Below are 18,929 nucleotides of genomic sequence, written 5' to 3'. Positions count from 1 at the left end.
GGTAATGGGGGAAATACGGACTCAGTCGCGGAGCTCTGGATGCGAAGCAAACAGTGCGTTTATTTACAGTGCTCAAAACAGTCACAAAGCGAAGTACAAAAATCCAACGGTGATCATCTCCAAACTCCCAGTGGTGTGCAGGTGAGTCTCCCAAGTGATTATCTGAGTGTGTTTCTCCTCCGAGGGCTTAATCCAGCGGACTCCTTCTCTCCAACCCTCTGCTCCGTATCACTTCCTCCTATAAACAAGTGACGACAGCTACAGGTGAGAAGGGTAGCCGGCTAAGGCTATGTTAAAAGTAAGAAAACACTCTTTACTACCGAGCCTCCAGTACAATCCAGCGTCGACTGCCATCCAGACACATGGTTAAGTACCTCAGTCCACAACGAGGATGATCAGTGACAGCTGGATGGCAAATTAGGTGCAGGTGTGTCAGCCACTGGGTGGAGGAGGAGAGAGAGAGAGAGAGAAGCACACACATACACACACAGACAGGTCGCTCCGGGAAGGACCGTCCGACCATGACAGTACCCCCCCTCTAACGGGAGCCCCCGGGCGACCTACGAAACTTGTCAGGGTGCCGACGGCGGAACTCTCTCACCATAGCGTGGTCGAGAACCGCAGACCGCGGCACCCAGGAACGCTCTTCCGGACCGTACCCCGCCCAATCCACCAAAAACTGGAAGCCCCTACCGCGGCGCCTGGCATCCATTATGCGAGTAATGGAATACGCCGGAGCGCCAGCGATATCCAGGGCGGGTGGCGGGGGCCCGGGAGGCGGGCACAACGGGCTGGTCCGGACCGGCCTAATTTGAGAAACATGAAACACGTCGTGTACCTTCATGTTGCGCGGGAGGGCCAGTCGGACAGTCACTGGATTCAGGATGGCTTGCACAGAAAAGGGTCCAAGGAACCGGGGAGCCAGCTTCTTGGACTCAGTCCGCAGAGTGATGTTCTTAGAGGAAAGCCACACCTGCTGGCCCACCCGATAGGCCGGTGTAGGGACGCGGCGGCGGTCAGCCAGTCTCTTGTTTTGAGCGCTCGTACGCAGCAGTGCCGCTCGAGTCGCCCGCCAGATCCGTCGACAGCGCCTCATGTGATGTTGCACGGAAGGCACGGCCACCTCTCCCTCCGTGATGCAGAGGAGCGGGGGTTGATACCCCAGGGACGCCTCGAAGGGAGAGACACCCGTAGCGGCCGACGTGCTAGAGTTATGGGCGTATTCGGCCCACGCCAACTGCTCACTCCATGACGACTGGTTGGAGGAAACGACGCAGCGCAGCATGGCCTCCAGCTCCTGGTTCGCTCGCTCAGTCTGCCCATTAGTCTGCGGGTGGAACCCAGAGGACAGGCTGACCTGGACCCCCAGCTCGGTACAAAACATCTTCCATACCCGCGAGGTGAACTGGGGCCCACGGTCAGAAACAACGTCCAGAGGAATGCCGTGAAGGCGGAAAACATGTTGGGTCAAGAGCTGGGCAGTCTCTAGAGCGGTGGGAAGTTTGGTAAGGGCAACAAAATGGGCAGCCTTAGAAAAACGGTCAATGATGGTGAGTATAACAGTTTTACCAGAGGACGGAGGGAGGCCAGTGATGAAGTCCAGAGCGACGTGCGACCACGGCCGGCTGGGGACAGGCAGTGGTCTGAGGAGTCCCGATGGAGGGGAGTTGGACGTCTTATTTCGGGCGCACACAGGACATGCGGCCACATACTCCCGGACGTCCTGAGAGAGAGAGGGCCACCAAAACAGCCTTTGTAAGAAGGTGACAGTTCGGTTCCTGCCCGGATGGCAGGTAAACCGTGCGGTGTGTGCCCAGTGGATGACCTTACCCCTGACCGCTGAGGGAACGTACAATCTACCTGCTGGACCGGTGCCGGGGTCGGGTTCTTGTCGCTGAGCATCTTGGACCACCCTTTCTATCTCCCAGGTGAGGGTCCCCACGATGCATGAGGCTGGCAGAATGGGTTTCTCCTTCTCCTCAGGGTCCGTGTCTGGCGCGAACTGGCGCGACAAGGCGTCTGGCTTCGTATTCCGGGACCCGGGCCTGTAGGTGATGGTTAGGTTAAACCGTGCAAAAAACAGTGCCCACCTGGCCTGTCGGGCATTCAGGCGCTTAGCCGCTTGGAGGTAGGCGAGGTTCTTGTGGTCCGTCCACACGATAACAGGATGTTCGCTCCCCTCCAACCAGTGCCGCCACTCCTCCAGCGCCAACTTGATGGCAAGAAGCTCCCGGTCGCCCACGTCATAATTCCTTTCAGCCTGAGTGAGCCGACGGGAGAAAAAGGCACAGGGGTGTAGTTTACCTGCCTTGCGCTGAGAGAGAACCGCCCCAACTCCAGAATCAGAAGCGTCCACCTCCACCACAAACGGCAGGGCGAGGTCAGCCTGGGCCAGGATGGGGGCCGAGGCAAACAAGCTCTTGAGACGGTCGAATGCTTGCTGAGCCGCTGGAGACCACTGGTACGGCTGTTTGGGCGACGTGAGTTGGGTAAGAGGCAATGCCACCTTACCGAAGTCCCGGATGAAGCGTCTGTAGAAGTTGCTGAATCCCAGAAAACTTTGCAACTTCTTCCGAGTGCCGGGCACAGGCCACTCCAACACAGCTTTGACCTTAGCCGGGTCTGCTCGCAACCGGCCCTGTTCAATGATGAAACCCAGAAAAGAGACAGTTGAGGCATGAAACTCACATTTCTCCGCTTTACAAAACAGCCGATTCTCCAGCAGGCGGTGCAACACCAGTCTCACATGCTTAACATGCTCAGCTCCGGACCTGGAGAAAATCAGAATGTCATCAAGGTAGACGAACACGAAGTGGTTTAAAAAATCTCGTAGGACGTCATTTACCAGGGCTTGGAAAATGGCAGGGGCGTTAGTGAGTCCGAACGGCATTACCAGGTACTCGAAGTGGCCCAGATGGGTGTTGAAGGCCGTCTTCCACTCGTCCCCCTCGCGGATGCGGACCAGGTGATAAGCATTGCGGAGATCAAGTTTGGAGAAATGGGTGGCTCCTTGAAGGAGTTCAAAAGCTGAGGTGAGCAGAGGTAGAGGATACTTGTTTTTGATAGTGATCTTGTTCAGTCCCCGATAGTCAATGCAGGGGCGTAGGGACGCATCTTTCTTTTTAACAAAAAAGAAGCCTGCACCCAAGGGAGAGGTGGAGGGACGGATGATGCCCGCTGCCAGGGAGTCTGTGATGTAGCGCTCCATAGACTCGCGCTCAGGTTTCGAGATACTGTAGAGTCGGCTAGTGGGCAAGGGGGCGCCTGAGAGCAAATCAATCCCGCAGTCGTACGGACGATGGGGGGGCAGCGATTGGGCCCCGTCTTCGCTAAAGACTCGACCTAGATCATGATATTCGGCTGGCACGGTTGACAAGTCGAGGCGAGAGGGCGGCCCCGCAAGATCGTCTGACATGCAACCCGGCACAGCAGAGCGTAAACACTGCTCATGGCAACGGGTGCTCCACCCTACGATACATCCCTTGGCCCAATCAATCTGTGGATTGTGTCGCTGGAGCCAGGGGAATCCCAAAACTAAGGGTGTGTCAGGTGCCTTGAAGAGAAACAGGAACATCTGTTCAGTGTGGTTGCCGGAGAGAGTGAGTGTGATTTCTTGAGTGCGGTGAGTGACAGCGGCTAAAGGCCTGCCATTAAGCGCTGACACCTGGAGTGTTTCCGGGAGAGGAACAACAGGCAAACCCATCTTGTGGGCCAAAGCCTCATCCAAAAAACTTTGTTCAGCTCCTGAGTCTATTAGTGCATCACAAGAATGGGTGCGGGAAAGAAACCATAATTTAGCAGGGCAGCTGAGGTGGAGGAATGTATTCACCGGCGCACCCGTCAGTATCCCCACCTTTACTGACGGGCTGAGTCTTTTAGCCGTGAGGGACAGGAGTCCGCGAAATGCCCCTTCTTCCCGCACACAAAACACTCACCCACCAGTTGTCTTCTGCTCCGGGTGAATTTAGTCCGTCCGAGCTGCATGGGTTGCTCCTCGTCAGCAGGTGAGTCCGTTCCCTCCTCTCTCCACTCGAGAGAGGGGAGTCCAGTCGAAACTCCTACGACCCCTACCGACCGTCGCCCATCTCCAGTCCGCCTGCCAAACTCCCGCATATGGTCGTCTAGACTGATACACATGTTAACCAGGGCACTTAACGATTTAGGAAGCTCTTTAGTGGCCAACTCACGTTTGACATTCTCGTTTAAGCTGTTTAGGAATGCTCCTCGGAGCGCCTTTTCCTCCCAACCCGTCTCCTCGGCCAGGATCCAAAAGTCCACGGAGAAGTCTGCCACGCTTCGCCGGCCCTGCTTTAAAGTAAACATGCGATGAGCAGCACTGTCAGGGTTAGAGCCTTTGTCAAACACACACCGAAATTTGCTCAAAAAATCACTATATGAGATGGAGGATTGGGCGCTCAGGACTGCTTGAGCCCAGAGTAGCGCTCGTCCAGTCATGAGCTCCACCATGAGGGTGATCTTGGCGATATCAGAGGCATAAGCTCGAGTCTGCTGCCTAAAGATCAGAGAGCATTGAGCCAAAAACCCCCGGCTCTTGTCCAACTCTCCACTGAATTTTTCAGGTATAGGGAACGTGTGTTCTCGCTGAGGCGGAGGCGGAGATGGGGGAAGGGGACAGGCCGCCGCTATATTTAGAAGCTCCACTGGTGGTTGTGGTGGTGTACTGGGCTCTGGTGGTTGAATGGGTGCCCTAGGTGTAGCAAGCAACATACCTTTCAGTTCAGATACCACCTGTAGTAGCGCGGACTGCTCCTTGGCAACATGCTGCAGCATCTGTTCATGCCGCTCCAACCGTTCAGCTTGAAGCGCGAGCTCGCGCTGGACGGGGGTTGAGTCCGCTGAGTCCATAGCTGGCTGGATTGTTCTGTCACGGGTAATGGGGGAAATACGGACTCAGTCGCGGAGCTCTGGATGCGAAGCAAACAGTGCGTTTATTTACAGTGCTCAAAACAGTCACAAAGCGAAGTACAAAAATCCAACGGTGATCATCTCCAAACTCCCAGTGGTGTGCAGGTGAGTCTCCCAAGTGATTATCTGAGTGTGTTTCTCCTCCGAGGGCTTAATCCAGCGGACTCCTTCTCTCCAACCCTCTGCTCCGTATCACTTCCTCCTATAAACAAGTGACGACAGCTACAGGTGAGAAGGGTAGCCGGCTAAGGCTATGTTAAAAGTAAGAAAACACTCTTTACTACCGAGCCTCCAGTACAATCCAGCGTCGACTGCCATCCAGACACATGGTTAAGTACCTCAGTCCACAACGAGGATGATCAGTGACAGCTGGATGGCAAATTAGGTGCAGGTGTGTCAGCCACTGGGTGGAGGAGGAGAGAGAGAGAGAGAGAAGCACACACATACACACACAGACAGGTCGCTCCGGGAAGGACCGTCCGACCATGACAATAAGTTAATAGACTTGAGTGTCTTGGACTGAGCAGGCTACACGGTGGTACATGGAGCATTTCTGCTCTTAGCACTCAAAAGCACTTTCTACTGCAAGCCACATTCACACAGTGCTTTATTCTATACCTTTAAGTGCTATCACATGCAGATGCACCAGGGACAATTTAGGGTTCACAACATTGCCCCAGGACACTGATTTGCAGCCCACTTATCGCCCACCAACCTTCTGACTGGTGGGCGACAGGTGGTGCTCCATCTCCTGAGCCACAGGCATCCAGCTCTTAGTTCCATCATTAACATAAGAGAATCAGATGAATTGCACTTTTATTCCATTAAATTAATGTTGAGATGTGCATGAGACAGTTTTAGTTCTCATTTTTTCAGGTTAGAGAGAATAAATTAGAGCTCCAAAAGTACAAATAAGGGGTCCTGTTTTAAGAATCATATAAAGTGCTTTTTTCCAGCCAACAGGATTAAAGCCAGATATTTCTTACTCATGCTTATAAAAAAAAAAAATCTATTGTATATTATATACAATAACATTTCCTTATTAATATTTGGGGATATTTAATAGAAATTTAAAGTTATTTATTTATTCCTGTATATTAAGTGTTGGCAGTTTCAGTTCTGAAACCATGAAAAACACCACACAGCTTTCCAAAAGAATTAAAAAAAAAATCCACCAGGACACAAATGGTGAAGTCTAAACCCTCACAGTGCACCTTTATTGGGGGAGTGTCACACTATAGAAGGGCGAAGTACACATTTAAGCACAGTGAGAGTTGTGAGCTCTGCACAACATTTTTGTAATCCATTCTACATCCACCTCATTGGAGAGCCACTCAGTGCTGTTGACCTCACAGGCCAATGGCATTACAGTCAGTACGGTCTTAGGCAGATTCAAGGTTTAAAGGCCTCCTCCCTGGGAAGCTCAAGACATTTCCAGCGCCTTATGGCAACTTTGTGCTTTTCAGTGTTACCAGGGTCAGTAAAAACCCTTCTGAGGATAACTCTCATCAATGTAACAGTGTTTGTTTCTGGGTTCTCTGACAGGACCAGGTCCAGGGTGTCCCCCAGTTTTACCTGAGAAAAGAACAAAATATGAGGAACACTGGATTACCTAATTCGTGCACTGTCGTAAGCAAGCAGCACTCACCGTTTTACTTTTCTTGATGAGTTTCTGTCCGTTAAATCTGAGCTTGTTGTTGTAGAACGCATCTTCAATTTTACTGTGACAAGACAGAAGCACATTAGACTCTGGTATAATGGTGACAAATGTTGTGAAGTCCCTACTGTTTGCAGTTTTGTGTGTGTGCCTTCTTTCTATGCGATTGTGGCATCGAGGTATGGTCTGTGCCTCAGATGCACGAGGGAAAGGTGGAGCTGGATGGTTGAGATTGGGGGACCAGTTTGGGGAGAGAGGCACACCTGGCGTGTGGCTGCCAATTATTCTCTTTTCTTATATAGTAGTTGTGAGACTGGAGAAGGAGGAAGACAAAGAGTGAAGCACAGTGGCAGTAATGCTCAATTGCTGGGCAATCGATGAAGCAAATTTAACTGTGTAGAACTAAAGTCGTCCCCTCTTTGTGGATACTATGGGGAACCTGCTACAGTGGTTAAAGGGAAAAACAAAGTTTCTTGATGAGCTCACAGTGTGCCACTAGAACAGCTTGTGGCACACTGAGAGCACCCTGGCACTGATTCTCCACGCCATTTCCTTATTTCCTGTTTTGATTATGAAGTATGGAGGAAAGAGGGCAAAATCCTGTTTATCTTTAGCAGCAACTTAATCACTTATCAACACCCACCCAGCCTTAGATTCTTATGCTGACTCACTTGCGTGCCATATCCAGGCCAGCTTTTATAATGACATCGTAGCGGAAGGACTGAACATATTTCTCAATGTCTTTATAGTCCTTGGGTAGATTTGGGTCCGAATCTTCATAATCACTGTCCTCTGCGTCTTTATCATCCTCATCTTCCTCCTCCTCATCATATGCACTTGAAGCACCTTTCTTCTTGTTGCTTTTAAACCTCAAATGATGAGCAGACCAACACCTGAGAGCGTCTCTTCCACGGAAAGCAGGCCGGTGACAGCCAGGTGTCACAGGGAAGACCGAGTAGCCGCACAGCTGGCGTGTATGAATGGTCCTGGGACACCATTCGGTCTGCCTCAGACCATATCCAGTAGCTAGCAGGTGGCGAGGGCTCAACCTTCCAAGCTGCCTCATGGCAAGAGCTTGCACCACCAAACTCTGCATGTTTGTGCTCCACCCAGTCACTGAAAGGAAGGAGGAGATTGTCAAAACAACAACAACAAAAAGGTTCAGTTAATTAATTAATATGGATTCAATATAAAGAGCCACGGTTCAAGAACAGGACTCACGATTTCTGTCTTTTTACTTCATGATCATGTGATATCACAACATCTATTAAATTTAGAAAACAAAAATAGAACCACTTTGAATTCATCTTTATTTTTTGTGTGTTTTGGATCATCTTTGCAAATTCAGTTAGAATAATGACAAGTTTAGGGAGGCTGACAGGCTGCATATGTTGTGTTATCATCTTCACACAGCAGAACATCTGCCTCCTCACCTGATCCATAATTTTACACACACTTTTTTAAACTGCTGAACATAAGTTTAGATCAGCTGGATTTACTGTAATCTTCAGAATAAAAGCATCAATTTATTTCAGGCTCGGCTAAAAAAAAAAAAAAAACTAATTTCAATTATTTTAGTTTAATAAATACAAGAAAAGGATCAAATGCTTCTTCTTGAACTAACTGACCGGATTAAAAGCAATGGTTAAGCTTTACTATTTTAGTCGACATGCGTTTGTTTATTCCGGAAGTACTCAGTAAGGACGTTCTTTGGTCGTTGCTGACCTCGGATGTGTTACGTTCTCACTAAAGCGGGCACATTTTATATACATCTCCTGCTTTTCACACACTTTTATGTCATAATTGTTACCGGTTGCTGTCTCCGCTCAATGTTGAGGTTAAAGTTGAAGCCAAGCGGACGCAGATACGGGCCGTTAGCTAGCTTTACTTTTCTCCGCTGAGCTCGTGGACTCATTACTTCAACCTAAGCGTGACCCAGCCCGAGCTTCGTGACCATCAAACGTGGCACAAACAGTTTTTATCGAATGAAAACTTAACTACGAGTTTCCTAACACGCTGCAGGACACTCACCTATGGAATAACCTTTCATAGCTTCTTACTGTACTTCGTCGTCTCCGCTGCCGTGGAGTAGACGTGTGGTCGCCGATTTAAATATACTGCCTCCTACGGCACCGGTGGATTATTACATGTATGGCCGAGGCAAATGGCAGTGAAGGAATTTAAACGCAAAATGGTTCAATCTGGGAAAGATCACGTGTCCTTTTTTTCAGGAATCTATAGATTTATATTTTAAAAATGAAAAACTTAGGCAAACAACTCTGGGATGAGTAACCATGAAATTAATTAAATATTAAAGTTTGATTCATTTAATAAAAAGAATATAGACATCGTTTTGTGATATGTGGCATTCTTAAAGTAGACCATACAGCTCTGTCCTAAATTCGGCCGATGAGGATTTGATTACTCACCAAACACTGTGCACCACTGCTTGCAAAACTCAAATTTGGGCATGTTGGAAGACATTTATGCTCCATTTAATCAACCCTGAAGCCACTCTCAGTTGCTTTTTTGATATAATAACAGTAAAAGACATTCCAGCTTCTCCTAAAATATAACAGTAATGTGTAATTTACCACAACAACTTAGATGTCTCTTATAAATAGAAGGCATTGTCATAATGTTGCAGTTGTTGGCTCATCAGAGCAGGCAGGTTTTCCCGTCTTTGATGTTCAGTTCTGGTGATTCTGTGTGAATTAGTCTTAGTTTCTAGTGTGGTCTTATGGTGCTGTAGCCTATCCGGTTTTGATGTATTGTTCATTTAGAGTTACTTTTCTACAAACCTTTATTGCAATGAGCGGTTATTTGAGTCACTGTTGCCATCCTCTCAACTCGAAGCAGTTTGGCCATTGTCCTCCATCTTCTGGCACCAACAAAGCGTTTTCTTCCTGCATGTTTTCTCTTTTTCAGACCATTCTCTGTAACCCAGGAGATGACTGTGCGGAAAGATAAGCAGTTTCTGGAATACTCAGAGCAGCCTGTCCGGCACTAATTACTGTAAAAATCAATGAAATCAGCTTTCTTCGCCATTTTGTTGCTCAATGTGAACTTCAGCAGGTCGTTTTCATGTCTTCATACCTAAATGCACTGAGGTATTGTCATGTGGTTGGTTGATTGGATATTTGCATTAACAAGCAGTTGAACAGGTGTAGTAGTGATTGTATGTACAAGGTGGATGTAGTCTCTCTAAAGTTAACCAGATTTTTGAAGATTCAACTTTTGCATTTTGGCAATTTGCCCATCTTTTGGTTATCAGCCAGTCTGCTTTGCCAGCAATTCACACATTATTAAATAAAATTGAAACTGAAGCAACTTTAAATAAACAGGGGTTTTATCACAAGGATGGATAAACATAAGTAGCAATTTGTTACACTTTATGAATTAGTTAATAGCTTCATTATTTGTTATTTCTGGAGCTTTTAAAAGGATTTGAAGGTAGTTATTGAAACAAAACCTTATTTCTTTTCTTGATTTTTCACAGTTTTGTCTCTCTACAGCTAAGAGGGGGGGCAGGCAAAGGATTAAATGGATCTGAGGATACAAGAAAGCAACATTTTGTTTAACTGTACATGGGTATGACCCAGACATTTATTGCAACTTTTATTTTTCCAGCATAAGATAAGTTGAAATACATATTCTAAAAAGTAATTAAGTTATTTATTCAGCCCATTTGGTTATAGTGACATTTATGACACTTTTTTCTACAAGGTAATTTACACCAACATTCAGCTCCACTACAATTCATAATGTCTATAGTGTCACTTCCATCAAGTGCATAATAATATGAATGTCACTACATTATTGAAAACAATGTATGAATATGGAGGGCCAAAACTGACAGGATTAAAATTATAAATAAATTTAAAAATCAGTAAATATGCCACTAAATGCCACAAAAATAAATTTAATATTTTTGATTTTTTTTTTTATTTGATCCTATGTTAATTTTACATTTTCTTTATTAAAATAATTTATGCATTAATATGTTTATTTCCCCCCAAATACATTCATTTTGTGTTTTTACATTTTTTTATGCATTTCTGCTTTATTGTACATATAAGAGGGCTTAGCTGACCTATTTTAAATCTTTAGTGACTAAGACTTATTTAAACATTTATTTACAAAGGTAAAAGGTTCACCTCATGACTGCTTTTAATTCATAGCCAACTTATTTGCAAAAGAAAGCAGAAATGTGGAAAGAAATTTGAAAAGAGAATACAACAATACAGTCGTTTGGGTAAAAAAACAAAAAACACAACTAATGCTTAAAGTAACTTGTGCTATTTGAGAGGCATTTAATGGCATATGAATTTATTTAAAAAGTAATTTATTTTAAATTTTTGGCTGTTTTGGTCCTCCATAGGGAACAAGCTGTATTGTGGCACATTGAATACAACATTTTTTATATTTAAAAAAAAGCATGTATTATAAAGTTTGTATAATGTGTAAACATAAGCACATTTACATCCTTGCATATACTAACTGTAAACTCAGAAGAGTCACATATCCTCCACATGACAACATCCAAAGTCTTTCAGTAACATGGTGGCATATCAGTACATGCTGGACAGCGAGATCACCATTTTACAGATGAAAAATGGAGAATTATTCCTTTACTATCAACACATAATGGTACAGAGTATATCGTATATGCTGGTGGTTTACATTCATGGATATGGTTTTACCACAGTGTCTCAGCAGGAGGAAATCATGCGAAAACAGGCATGGATTTGATGATCTTATGATCTTTTTTTGCAGCTAAATCCACACTCACCTGCTCACATGTACTGTGATAAACCAGTCTCTATCTTTTATGTCCCAATGATGGATGTAATGATGTGTATTTGTACCACAGTTGCCGGCAGGTTTCATCATGGCAGTAGGCAGCAGAAAAGTCCAATTTTATGCGTAATGCTTGATTGAGTTTTCATGATGCGTTTTAGTCTGTCAAGGTAAAGGCTCATAGGACTAGACAGTGTTAGTGCGCCCACATTTTTTCATTTTCTGGGTCAGTCAAGACAAATTAATCGCATGTTAAAGCCACTAAAAAAAAAAAAAAAGTCCACCTGATTCTGTTTTCTCTCTTATTTTCTTCAAGATGGCCAAACTGTTAATTCCAACATTTACATCCGAGGTTAGAAGGAAAGCACCAACTGTAAACATCATGTTAATGTGTCAGTCACTCAACATCCACAACAGTCTGGAGCTGCCACATAGCACCAACGCCCAACAGTCAATTACAAAGAAATCCACTAAAGAAGAAGAAAAAGAAGCAGAGATGCACCAGGATGCAACGAAACCACAGGACCGGCTGTTAGTAGGGCATGAGTCTGAACTTCTCTCAGTCTGAACAAATGCCTCACGCTTTCTAACATCCTTAGGTCACTGTCTGCTGAAATTAAGCTTATACCTGTTGTCTGGAGTTAATAAAAGGCATTCTGGATAATGTAGGAAAAAACAGATGATTTAAAAAGAATTTACAGATATGGTTTAACAGTAAGTGAGAATGTCCAAGATTTAAATTGTCACTTGAAGTCAGAGGTTTCCACTTTGGGATGTGCACCAGCACAAACTGGCAATCCTCCATTTGAGATTTATTTTCACAGTTATTGCTGTAGTTAGAAGTTAAATTTGTAGAAGCTGCTCCATAATGACTCACTAAATGAACGTGAGATGTTTAAACCTGTCCATGTGTGACCTCTGAGAAAGTTCCTATGAGGTATCTGCAGCCTTAGTTTCACATGCACTGTAAAAGCTGTAGCGATGGTGTGCTTTGTAACAGTCTGCGTCTTCTTGGTTTTTCCTGGAAGCCAAGCAGATATGATTTGTTTGTGTGTGTGAGCTTATCATGAGATGCCACTTTGTTCTCCACTCACTGACCGCTGTTATTGCTTTGGTGATTCACACATTCAGGATTCAGGCAATTGTTTCTTACAGCATCCACTACGCCCTGTTTTTGAAATGCTACAGAAATGCCGCTGTGACTGCATATCATAAAGAGGTCTCCACGCAGGAGCCATTTCTGTGGAAAGATCTGTGGTTGTGGCAGTTCTCACTGCAGTGGACAATGAGCACCGGGTAACAAAGTGCATCCTCGTAGTCCGGGGGCTCCTCGTCATCTGTGGTGAGGCGTTCCGATAGGCAGCGGGTATTTTCACTGGGGCTCACCTGGTCGTCTAGGCTGCCGCTCCTCCAGAAGCAGCTGCGCTGGGAGCCATAGCGCCGGGCCAAGGAGAAGCGGCTGCTGCTGAAGGGGATGCGGGAGCTGGCACCGGTGCAGATGCTGAGGGCGCTTCTGGAGAACACTGAGGAGCAGCTAATGGCTCTGTGGCAGCGCTCGCAGTTCTGACGAAGCCCACTGAAGCTGGAGGGGCACTGGGCCAGGTCCATGAGGCCAGCCTCTGAGTAACTGGGAACCAGCTGCTGGTTGGAGCGAATGTGCCACTCCAATTCTGTGCTGTCAATGGTGTTAACTCGAGGGATACGGCGCCAATAAGGCCGATCGTCACAAGGGGTAACAGGGAGGTAATCGTGACCGAAGAGCTTTTCAACACGATAGTGGACGTATGCAGTGCGATACTCTGTGAAGACTCTGAGAGGCCAAGAAAACGTGAGGAAGGAGGCAAACCAAAAGACGTAGTGGGACAGATACCAAGGGTGGTGCTCCGGGTCACAGAGCACCAAGACATACTCCTTCAGTTCAATGTTCTTCAGGTGCATGCCCTCTCTGGCTTCCATGTAGTCATCCAGGCCCTCGTTGTCGGTGAAAAACCTCGCCCTTTGTGTGAGATAAGAATTCTCGGACTCCACGTTGGCAAAACTGAAGCACTTAGTGAAGCGCATCTTTGTCAACGCAGACTTCTCCAAGCCAAGCAGCTGTTTGGAAACATCTTTGACACCACAGTGGCTGTAGTCAAATTCTGCTTCTGCCACGTGGGTGTTGACACGCTCATGGTAAACCTGAGTGCTCGTGTAGGCGTCTCCATTGCGGTAGCGCGTGACTTGTCGAGTTCGGCGCACATAGTGATAGCTGATGGCCTTCCACCAGATGCAGGGCTTAGCCTGCTGCATCCTCTGGATGCGCTCGGAGATGCCCTCCACGTCCACTTTGTGCTGCAGCTCATTCTTCACGTGACAGTGCCAGCACTCGACTAGGTAAACTAAATAGAGCATGCCCAGTAGGGCCAAGGGAATGTAGATGTAGCCATCAGAACAGGGGCTGTCATGGTACATCATGGATTTCCCTTTGAAGTCGCTGTCGAAGGTGAGGCGGGTCACCTTGGTGATGTGACACCAAACCATGGTTCCCATGCAGCCATACATGAGAACGGAAAGGAGGAAGCATTTCCAGAAACTCTCCCGACATAAGGACTTGCTTAGAGATTGCTTCAGCGGTCTTTGCTGTTGAGTGAAAGCACACATAAGAAGAAACGTTTTAAAAACTGATCAGTAGAGCAGGGCAATATGACCAAAAATATTTATCACGATATACATTTGAAAATTTGCAATAACGATATAACTGACGATATAATTGACACTAGACAAAATACTTTACAACTCCATAACTTTATTAGTGCAAAAAAAAAAACCATCGATGTATTTTCACTTAAACAAGCAGCTGTTTTTTATGTGCATTAAAGTCATATAAAAATTTAACAGTGCAAATGCAAATTCCTTGCTGACAGTTTAACCAAAAGGCATTTCCAGTGGAAATTGGCCGACATATCCTCAGCATAACCATGTATAATATCCACAAAACTTAAAAAGAGGTTATACACACACAATACGGTAATATTATGTTGAAGTTTAAGTCCTCCACATGTAAACACCACAGACTACCAGTAGCTGTCAAATGCAGGATTGTGTTTTGGTCGTTTGCTATCTGACTAATTTTGTTAGATTAAATATCAGAAACGTTAATAATTTTTTAATCGTAGGCGAAAAGCTTTAGAAAAGAGGAATTTCCGATTAAATTAAAATGTGTAAATAAAGTAAAAGCCTGGCCTTTATCATTTCTAACTGTGTTCCTCAGTGAACCTGACTGGCGTCGTCCGTATCTGCTGGGTTTGTGTTTCTGGTTTGTGTGGCAACAAATAAATTATGTTGCCACTGTGAGTTATTTCTCTTTTAGCCAGCTTGTGCTTTTTTCAGTTATCTCATGTGTATTATTGTGGCTTTTCCTTCCTTCCTTTCCACTTCTTTCCTCCTTCGTGTTTCCTAATTGTGTCTTGATCCCCCAGTCAGTCCTTTGTGTAGCCCCCTGTCAGGTCAGTTGATCTGCTTTACAGTGTTTTTGCATGCTTTGATTGCAGCTGCTGATTAATAACTGCAACATTGTTCAATCTTTCGCATAATTAGACCAAAATAAACAAAGGAGTCGCAAACCCTTGCAAGCAGCACTGGGGTTATGGTTGAAAAGAACAACAAGATAATTATGTAAATTGTCAGATGAAGTATGCAGCACTTACATGATATAGAAAATGTTGCCACACACTTTCAGACAATAAAAGTGCCTTTTTGCTTTTTACTTTTAGTGGTACAGAGGTTTATCATTGAGGCTTTATCCTCTGAGGTGCAGAGTGCGGGGGAGACTTCTTTACACCCTTTGCACATCTGGTGTCAATAAGTGCACATAAGGCTCCCAGAAACAGGGAGAACAGGTGACAGTCCTCTGCAATTCTGCACCTTTAACCTTAAATCTTAAAATGGAAGAGTAAATTATATATTTCACCTAGTTCTGAAACAGTCACACTAGCACGTTTCAAATTATCTGATTTTATTATTAGACAAAGATAACCCAAGTAAGACACACAGAAAAAAGACATAAAGAAGAGTTAAATTTCATTCATCACACCCAGACCTGATTACTGTCCAACCTGTCGCATCAAGAATTTACTTAAACAGAACCTGTCCAACAAAGTAAAGTAGGCTAAAAGTTGACAAAAAGCAACACATTGTGCCACGATCTAAAGAAACTGAGAAAAAAAATCATTGACATGTGTGAGTCTTAAATGGTTACATTGTCATTTCTGAGGCTTTGGGACTCCAGTGAATCACGGTGAAGACCATTATTGATAAATAGAGAGAATTTGGAACAGTGGTGAACCTTCCCAGGAGTGGCCAGCATACCAAAATAACCTCCAGCGTCCAGTGACGACTCATCCAGGAGGTCACAAAAGAATCCAAAAGAAAATCGAAATAACTGCAGGTCTCACTTTCCTCAGTTAAGATCAGAGGTCATGAATCAACAATAAGAAAGAGACTGGGAAAAATTGAGAGAGCCCAAGGAGAAAAGCACTGAGAAAACACAAGGACTTGTTTCACATTCACAAAAAAAACCATTAATGATCCCCAAGACTTTGGGGAAAATTATTCTCTGGACTAATGAGACTTGTTGTAATGGATGGAACAAGAAAAGATGAAGGAGAATGTCCGGCCATGACTTCATGCCCTGAAACTCCATCACTGTTGGGTTATCCAGCATGACAGTGATTTGCAACAGACCAGCAAGTCCACCTCAAACAACCCTTCAATGTGGCTGAATTAAAACAACAATGCCAAAATTTCTCCACAGTGATATGAAAAACTCATTGCCAGTTATCACAAATGCTTGATTCTGCCAAGCTGGCACAGCCAGCCATAAGATTTAGTTTTCACACAAGGCTATGCAGGTTTGGATAGCTTATTTTTCTTAATAAATAAAATCATCATCTATAAACTACTGCGTTTTGCATTTAGCCAGGTTATTTTTGTCTAATATTAAAATGTATTTGGTGAGCTGAGACATTCAAAAATACAAAAAGAAACCATTGAGGGGCCAACCACTAAACAGTACTGCACCCTTTTGATCCTTAAAAAGGTATATAGTTATCTTGAAGTCTAATAATTAGCTTAATGGGTGCAGATGTGTGTTGATTATACTTTTAGGGGCAGAAATTTGTGTTTTCATTTCTGTGAGCGTCCATGCATTTGGGCTTGCAATTATGTAATTATTGCATTGGATGAAAATTACTTAAGAAAGAATGGATGTTAACTCTAACCCTAAACGGATCCCAGCCAAACTGATGGATGTTATTAGGTCACTGTCTCGTTTGCAGCTGACCTGCATCTCTGCTGACTGATAACTGCAACGTCTGTGGATGTTTTGCATAAAAGTATCACCAAAACGGTCAAACACACACGGATCAGACATTTCTGTGCAAAGAAAATCAATCTGCAAACAATAAGAATAACAGGATATTCCGTCCGTGGTCAGGTTCACAGGCCCGCTGCGGCACACGGGAGGTGAAAAACAGGTACAGACGCTGGCTGGCTGATTCCCAATCACATATCCTGCAGTTTTCCTCTAAAACAATCAATGCATGCTACAAGATTATTGAATTCCTTTCTATATCAGACTGTGGAACAGTGGCATATCTGTAACACCAAATTCCCGTCAGATTATCCACCTGCAGCGTGTCACAGCCTGCACAGCACGCACATGGACAAATTAAAGCTCCGCGACAAGCTCTGACAAACAGACCGTAACAAAAGGCATTTACTGTGCCAAAAAAAAAGGATTGCCAGAAAATTCTACCTCCTCTCTGGTGTCCTCCTCGAAAACGGTGGTGGTGCTGCTTTCACTCGCTGTCGCAGCCGATGCTGGAGGAGACATGGTGCTGGGCAGCTACTGGTAGTGATGACAGGGCGTGGAGGAGGAGGAAGAGCGAGAGATTTCACCGCCTTTACTCCACAGCGACCCTCAAATGAGACTCGTCACATCTGCTGTCATTTAGAGGCATTTAGAGCTGAGCCGACGGGGACCGGCTGATCGGTGAAAGACAAAATAAGAGCATCTGTACCTTCCTTAAGAAACGAAAATCGATACGCGAGGGTGTTTCTACAGGAACTCCCACCTCCTGCTGTCTACGGTTCAGCTGTCAGTGCCGCAGTAACATGATGGGAGATATTAGCTGGTCGTCGTTACTGAAGGAGCGTGCCCTGCCCCTCGGGGTCCGCTGGGTGCGCAGGAGGCGGCCGCAGAGCTGGCGGGGTCGCTGTCCATGGTGCTGACTGAGGTAGACTGAGGTACCAGGAGATGCTGTTGCATAAATCACTTAAAGGGAAAGTCCGACCTAAAATGTGCCGCCTCACTGATTATCAACATATGGAGCAAAAATAAAGTTATTTTTACTTTAACAAAGTAATCTGGTCACTCTTTAGGCTTAACCAACGGTTTTCTTTGGACGGCTTAATTGTTCGTAGTGTTGTTGTGACGTTGTGATCTCTGGTTACTTACTATGAATGACTTTTGATTTTATTGAAGTTTTGGATTCTCCTGTTTGTTGATTTGTTGTTTGTTGATGATACTGCCTAAGGGAAGCATGTATAATTATGTTCACATAAACATGCTTCCCTTAGGCAGTATCATTAGAAGACAGTATACATTTGCACTGCTATGCAGATGACACCCGACTTTATCTGTCCATGAAGCCAAGTAACACACCCCAAATTGTTAAACTGCAGGAATGTCTTAAAGACACTAAGACCTGGGTGACCACTAATTTTCTGCTTATAAATTCAGTTAAAACTGAGGTTATTGTACTTGGCCCTGAAAATCTTAGTAATATGCCCTCTAACAAGATACTTGCCCTGGTTTGCATTGCCTTGACCTCCAAACTGCAGGCTTGCTTGTTGTTCCTAAAGTATTTAAAAGTAGAATTGGAGGCAGAGCCTTAAGCTTTCACGCCCCTCTTTTGTGGAACCAGCTTCCAGTTTGGATTCAGGAGACAGACACAATCTCCAAAGGCTTAAAACTTTAATTTTTGGGGCTGGATCAGGTGACCTTGACTCCTCCCTTAGTTATGCTGCAATAGGTGTAGGCTGCTGGGGGAGTCCCATGATGCAGTGAGTGCTTCTTCTTTAGTCACCTTTCTCACTCACTATGTGTTAACAGACCTCTCTGCATTGAATCATACTTGTTATTAATCTCTGGCTCTCTTCCACTGCATGTCTTTTATCCTGTCTTCCTCCCCTCACCCAAACCGGTCAGATGGCCGCCCCTCTGCCTAGTCCTGCTGGAGGTTTCTTCCTGTTAGACGGGGGTTTTTCCTTACCACTGTCACCAATGCGCTTGCTCATAGGGAGTCATGTGATTGTTGGGGTTTTCGCTGTTGTATTATTGTATGGTCAGCATTGCAATATAAAGTGCCTTGAGGCAACTCCTGTTGTGATTTGTCTCTGTATAAATAAAATTGAATTGAGTTGGGTTCCTGCTTTGTTTTTATGGTTATTCTGTTGATGTGTTTTAGTTTTTGTGTTGTTTGGGGATATTAAACTCCAGTATTTG

At 45.1% G+C, this 18,929-nt stretch overlaps 2 protein-coding genes and 1 long non-coding RNA gene across 3 annotated transcripts; all 3 read right to left on the bottom strand.

The window, feature by feature from the left end:
- Nucleotides 1–40: 40 nt before the first annotated feature.
- On the bottom strand, nucleotides 41–364 carry LOC146685956 (uncharacterized). The gene is made up of 2 exons (XR_014916768.1): nucleotides 321–364; nucleotides 41–238 (listed from the first exon to the last, which is right to left on the bottom strand). It is a non-coding gene; the product is annotated as an uncharacterized LOC146685956 (long non-coding RNA).
- A 5,751-nt stretch (nucleotides 365–6,115) lies between these two features.
- mtres1 (mitochondrial transcription rescue factor 1) lies at nucleotides 6,116–8,734 on the bottom strand. Its single transcript, XM_085442157.1, has 4 exons — nucleotides 8,615–8,734; nucleotides 7,255–7,699; nucleotides 6,575–6,647; nucleotides 6,116–6,501 (listed from the first exon to the last, which is right to left on the bottom strand). The coding sequence occupies exons 1-4, from the start codon at nucleotides 8,631–8,633 to the stop codon at nucleotides 6,319–6,321; spliced, it is 720 nt and encodes a 239-aa protein (XP_085298283.1). The 5' UTR covers nucleotides 8,634–8,734; the 3' UTR covers nucleotides 6,116–6,318.
- A 3,837-nt stretch (nucleotides 8,735–12,571) lies between these two features.
- On the bottom strand, nucleotides 12,572–17,662 carry tmem151bb (transmembrane protein 151Bb). The gene is made up of 2 exons (XM_085441847.1): nucleotides 17,178–17,662; nucleotides 12,572–14,002 (listed from the first exon to the last, which is right to left on the bottom strand). Exons 1-2 carry the CDS (start codon nucleotides 17,253–17,255, stop codon nucleotides 12,593–12,595), a joined length of 1,488 nt encoding a protein of 495 aa, XP_085297973.1. The 5' UTR covers nucleotides 17,256–17,662; the 3' UTR covers nucleotides 12,572–12,592.
- Between the last annotated feature and the right edge of the window lie 1,267 nt (nucleotides 17,663–18,929).

This window comes from Copadichromis virginalis, linkage group LG19 (genome assembly GCF_057382275.1).
Source record: "Copadichromis virginalis isolate Kocher_CV1m ecotype Utaka linkage group LG19, C_Virginalis_male_GT1.1, whole genome shotgun sequence".
Lineage (NCBI taxonomy): Eukaryota > Metazoa > Chordata > Actinopteri > Cichliformes > Cichlidae > Copadichromis > Copadichromis virginalis.
The sequence above is the reverse complement of the archived record's forward strand: the minus strand, read 5'-3'. Positions and strand labels throughout refer to the sequence as shown.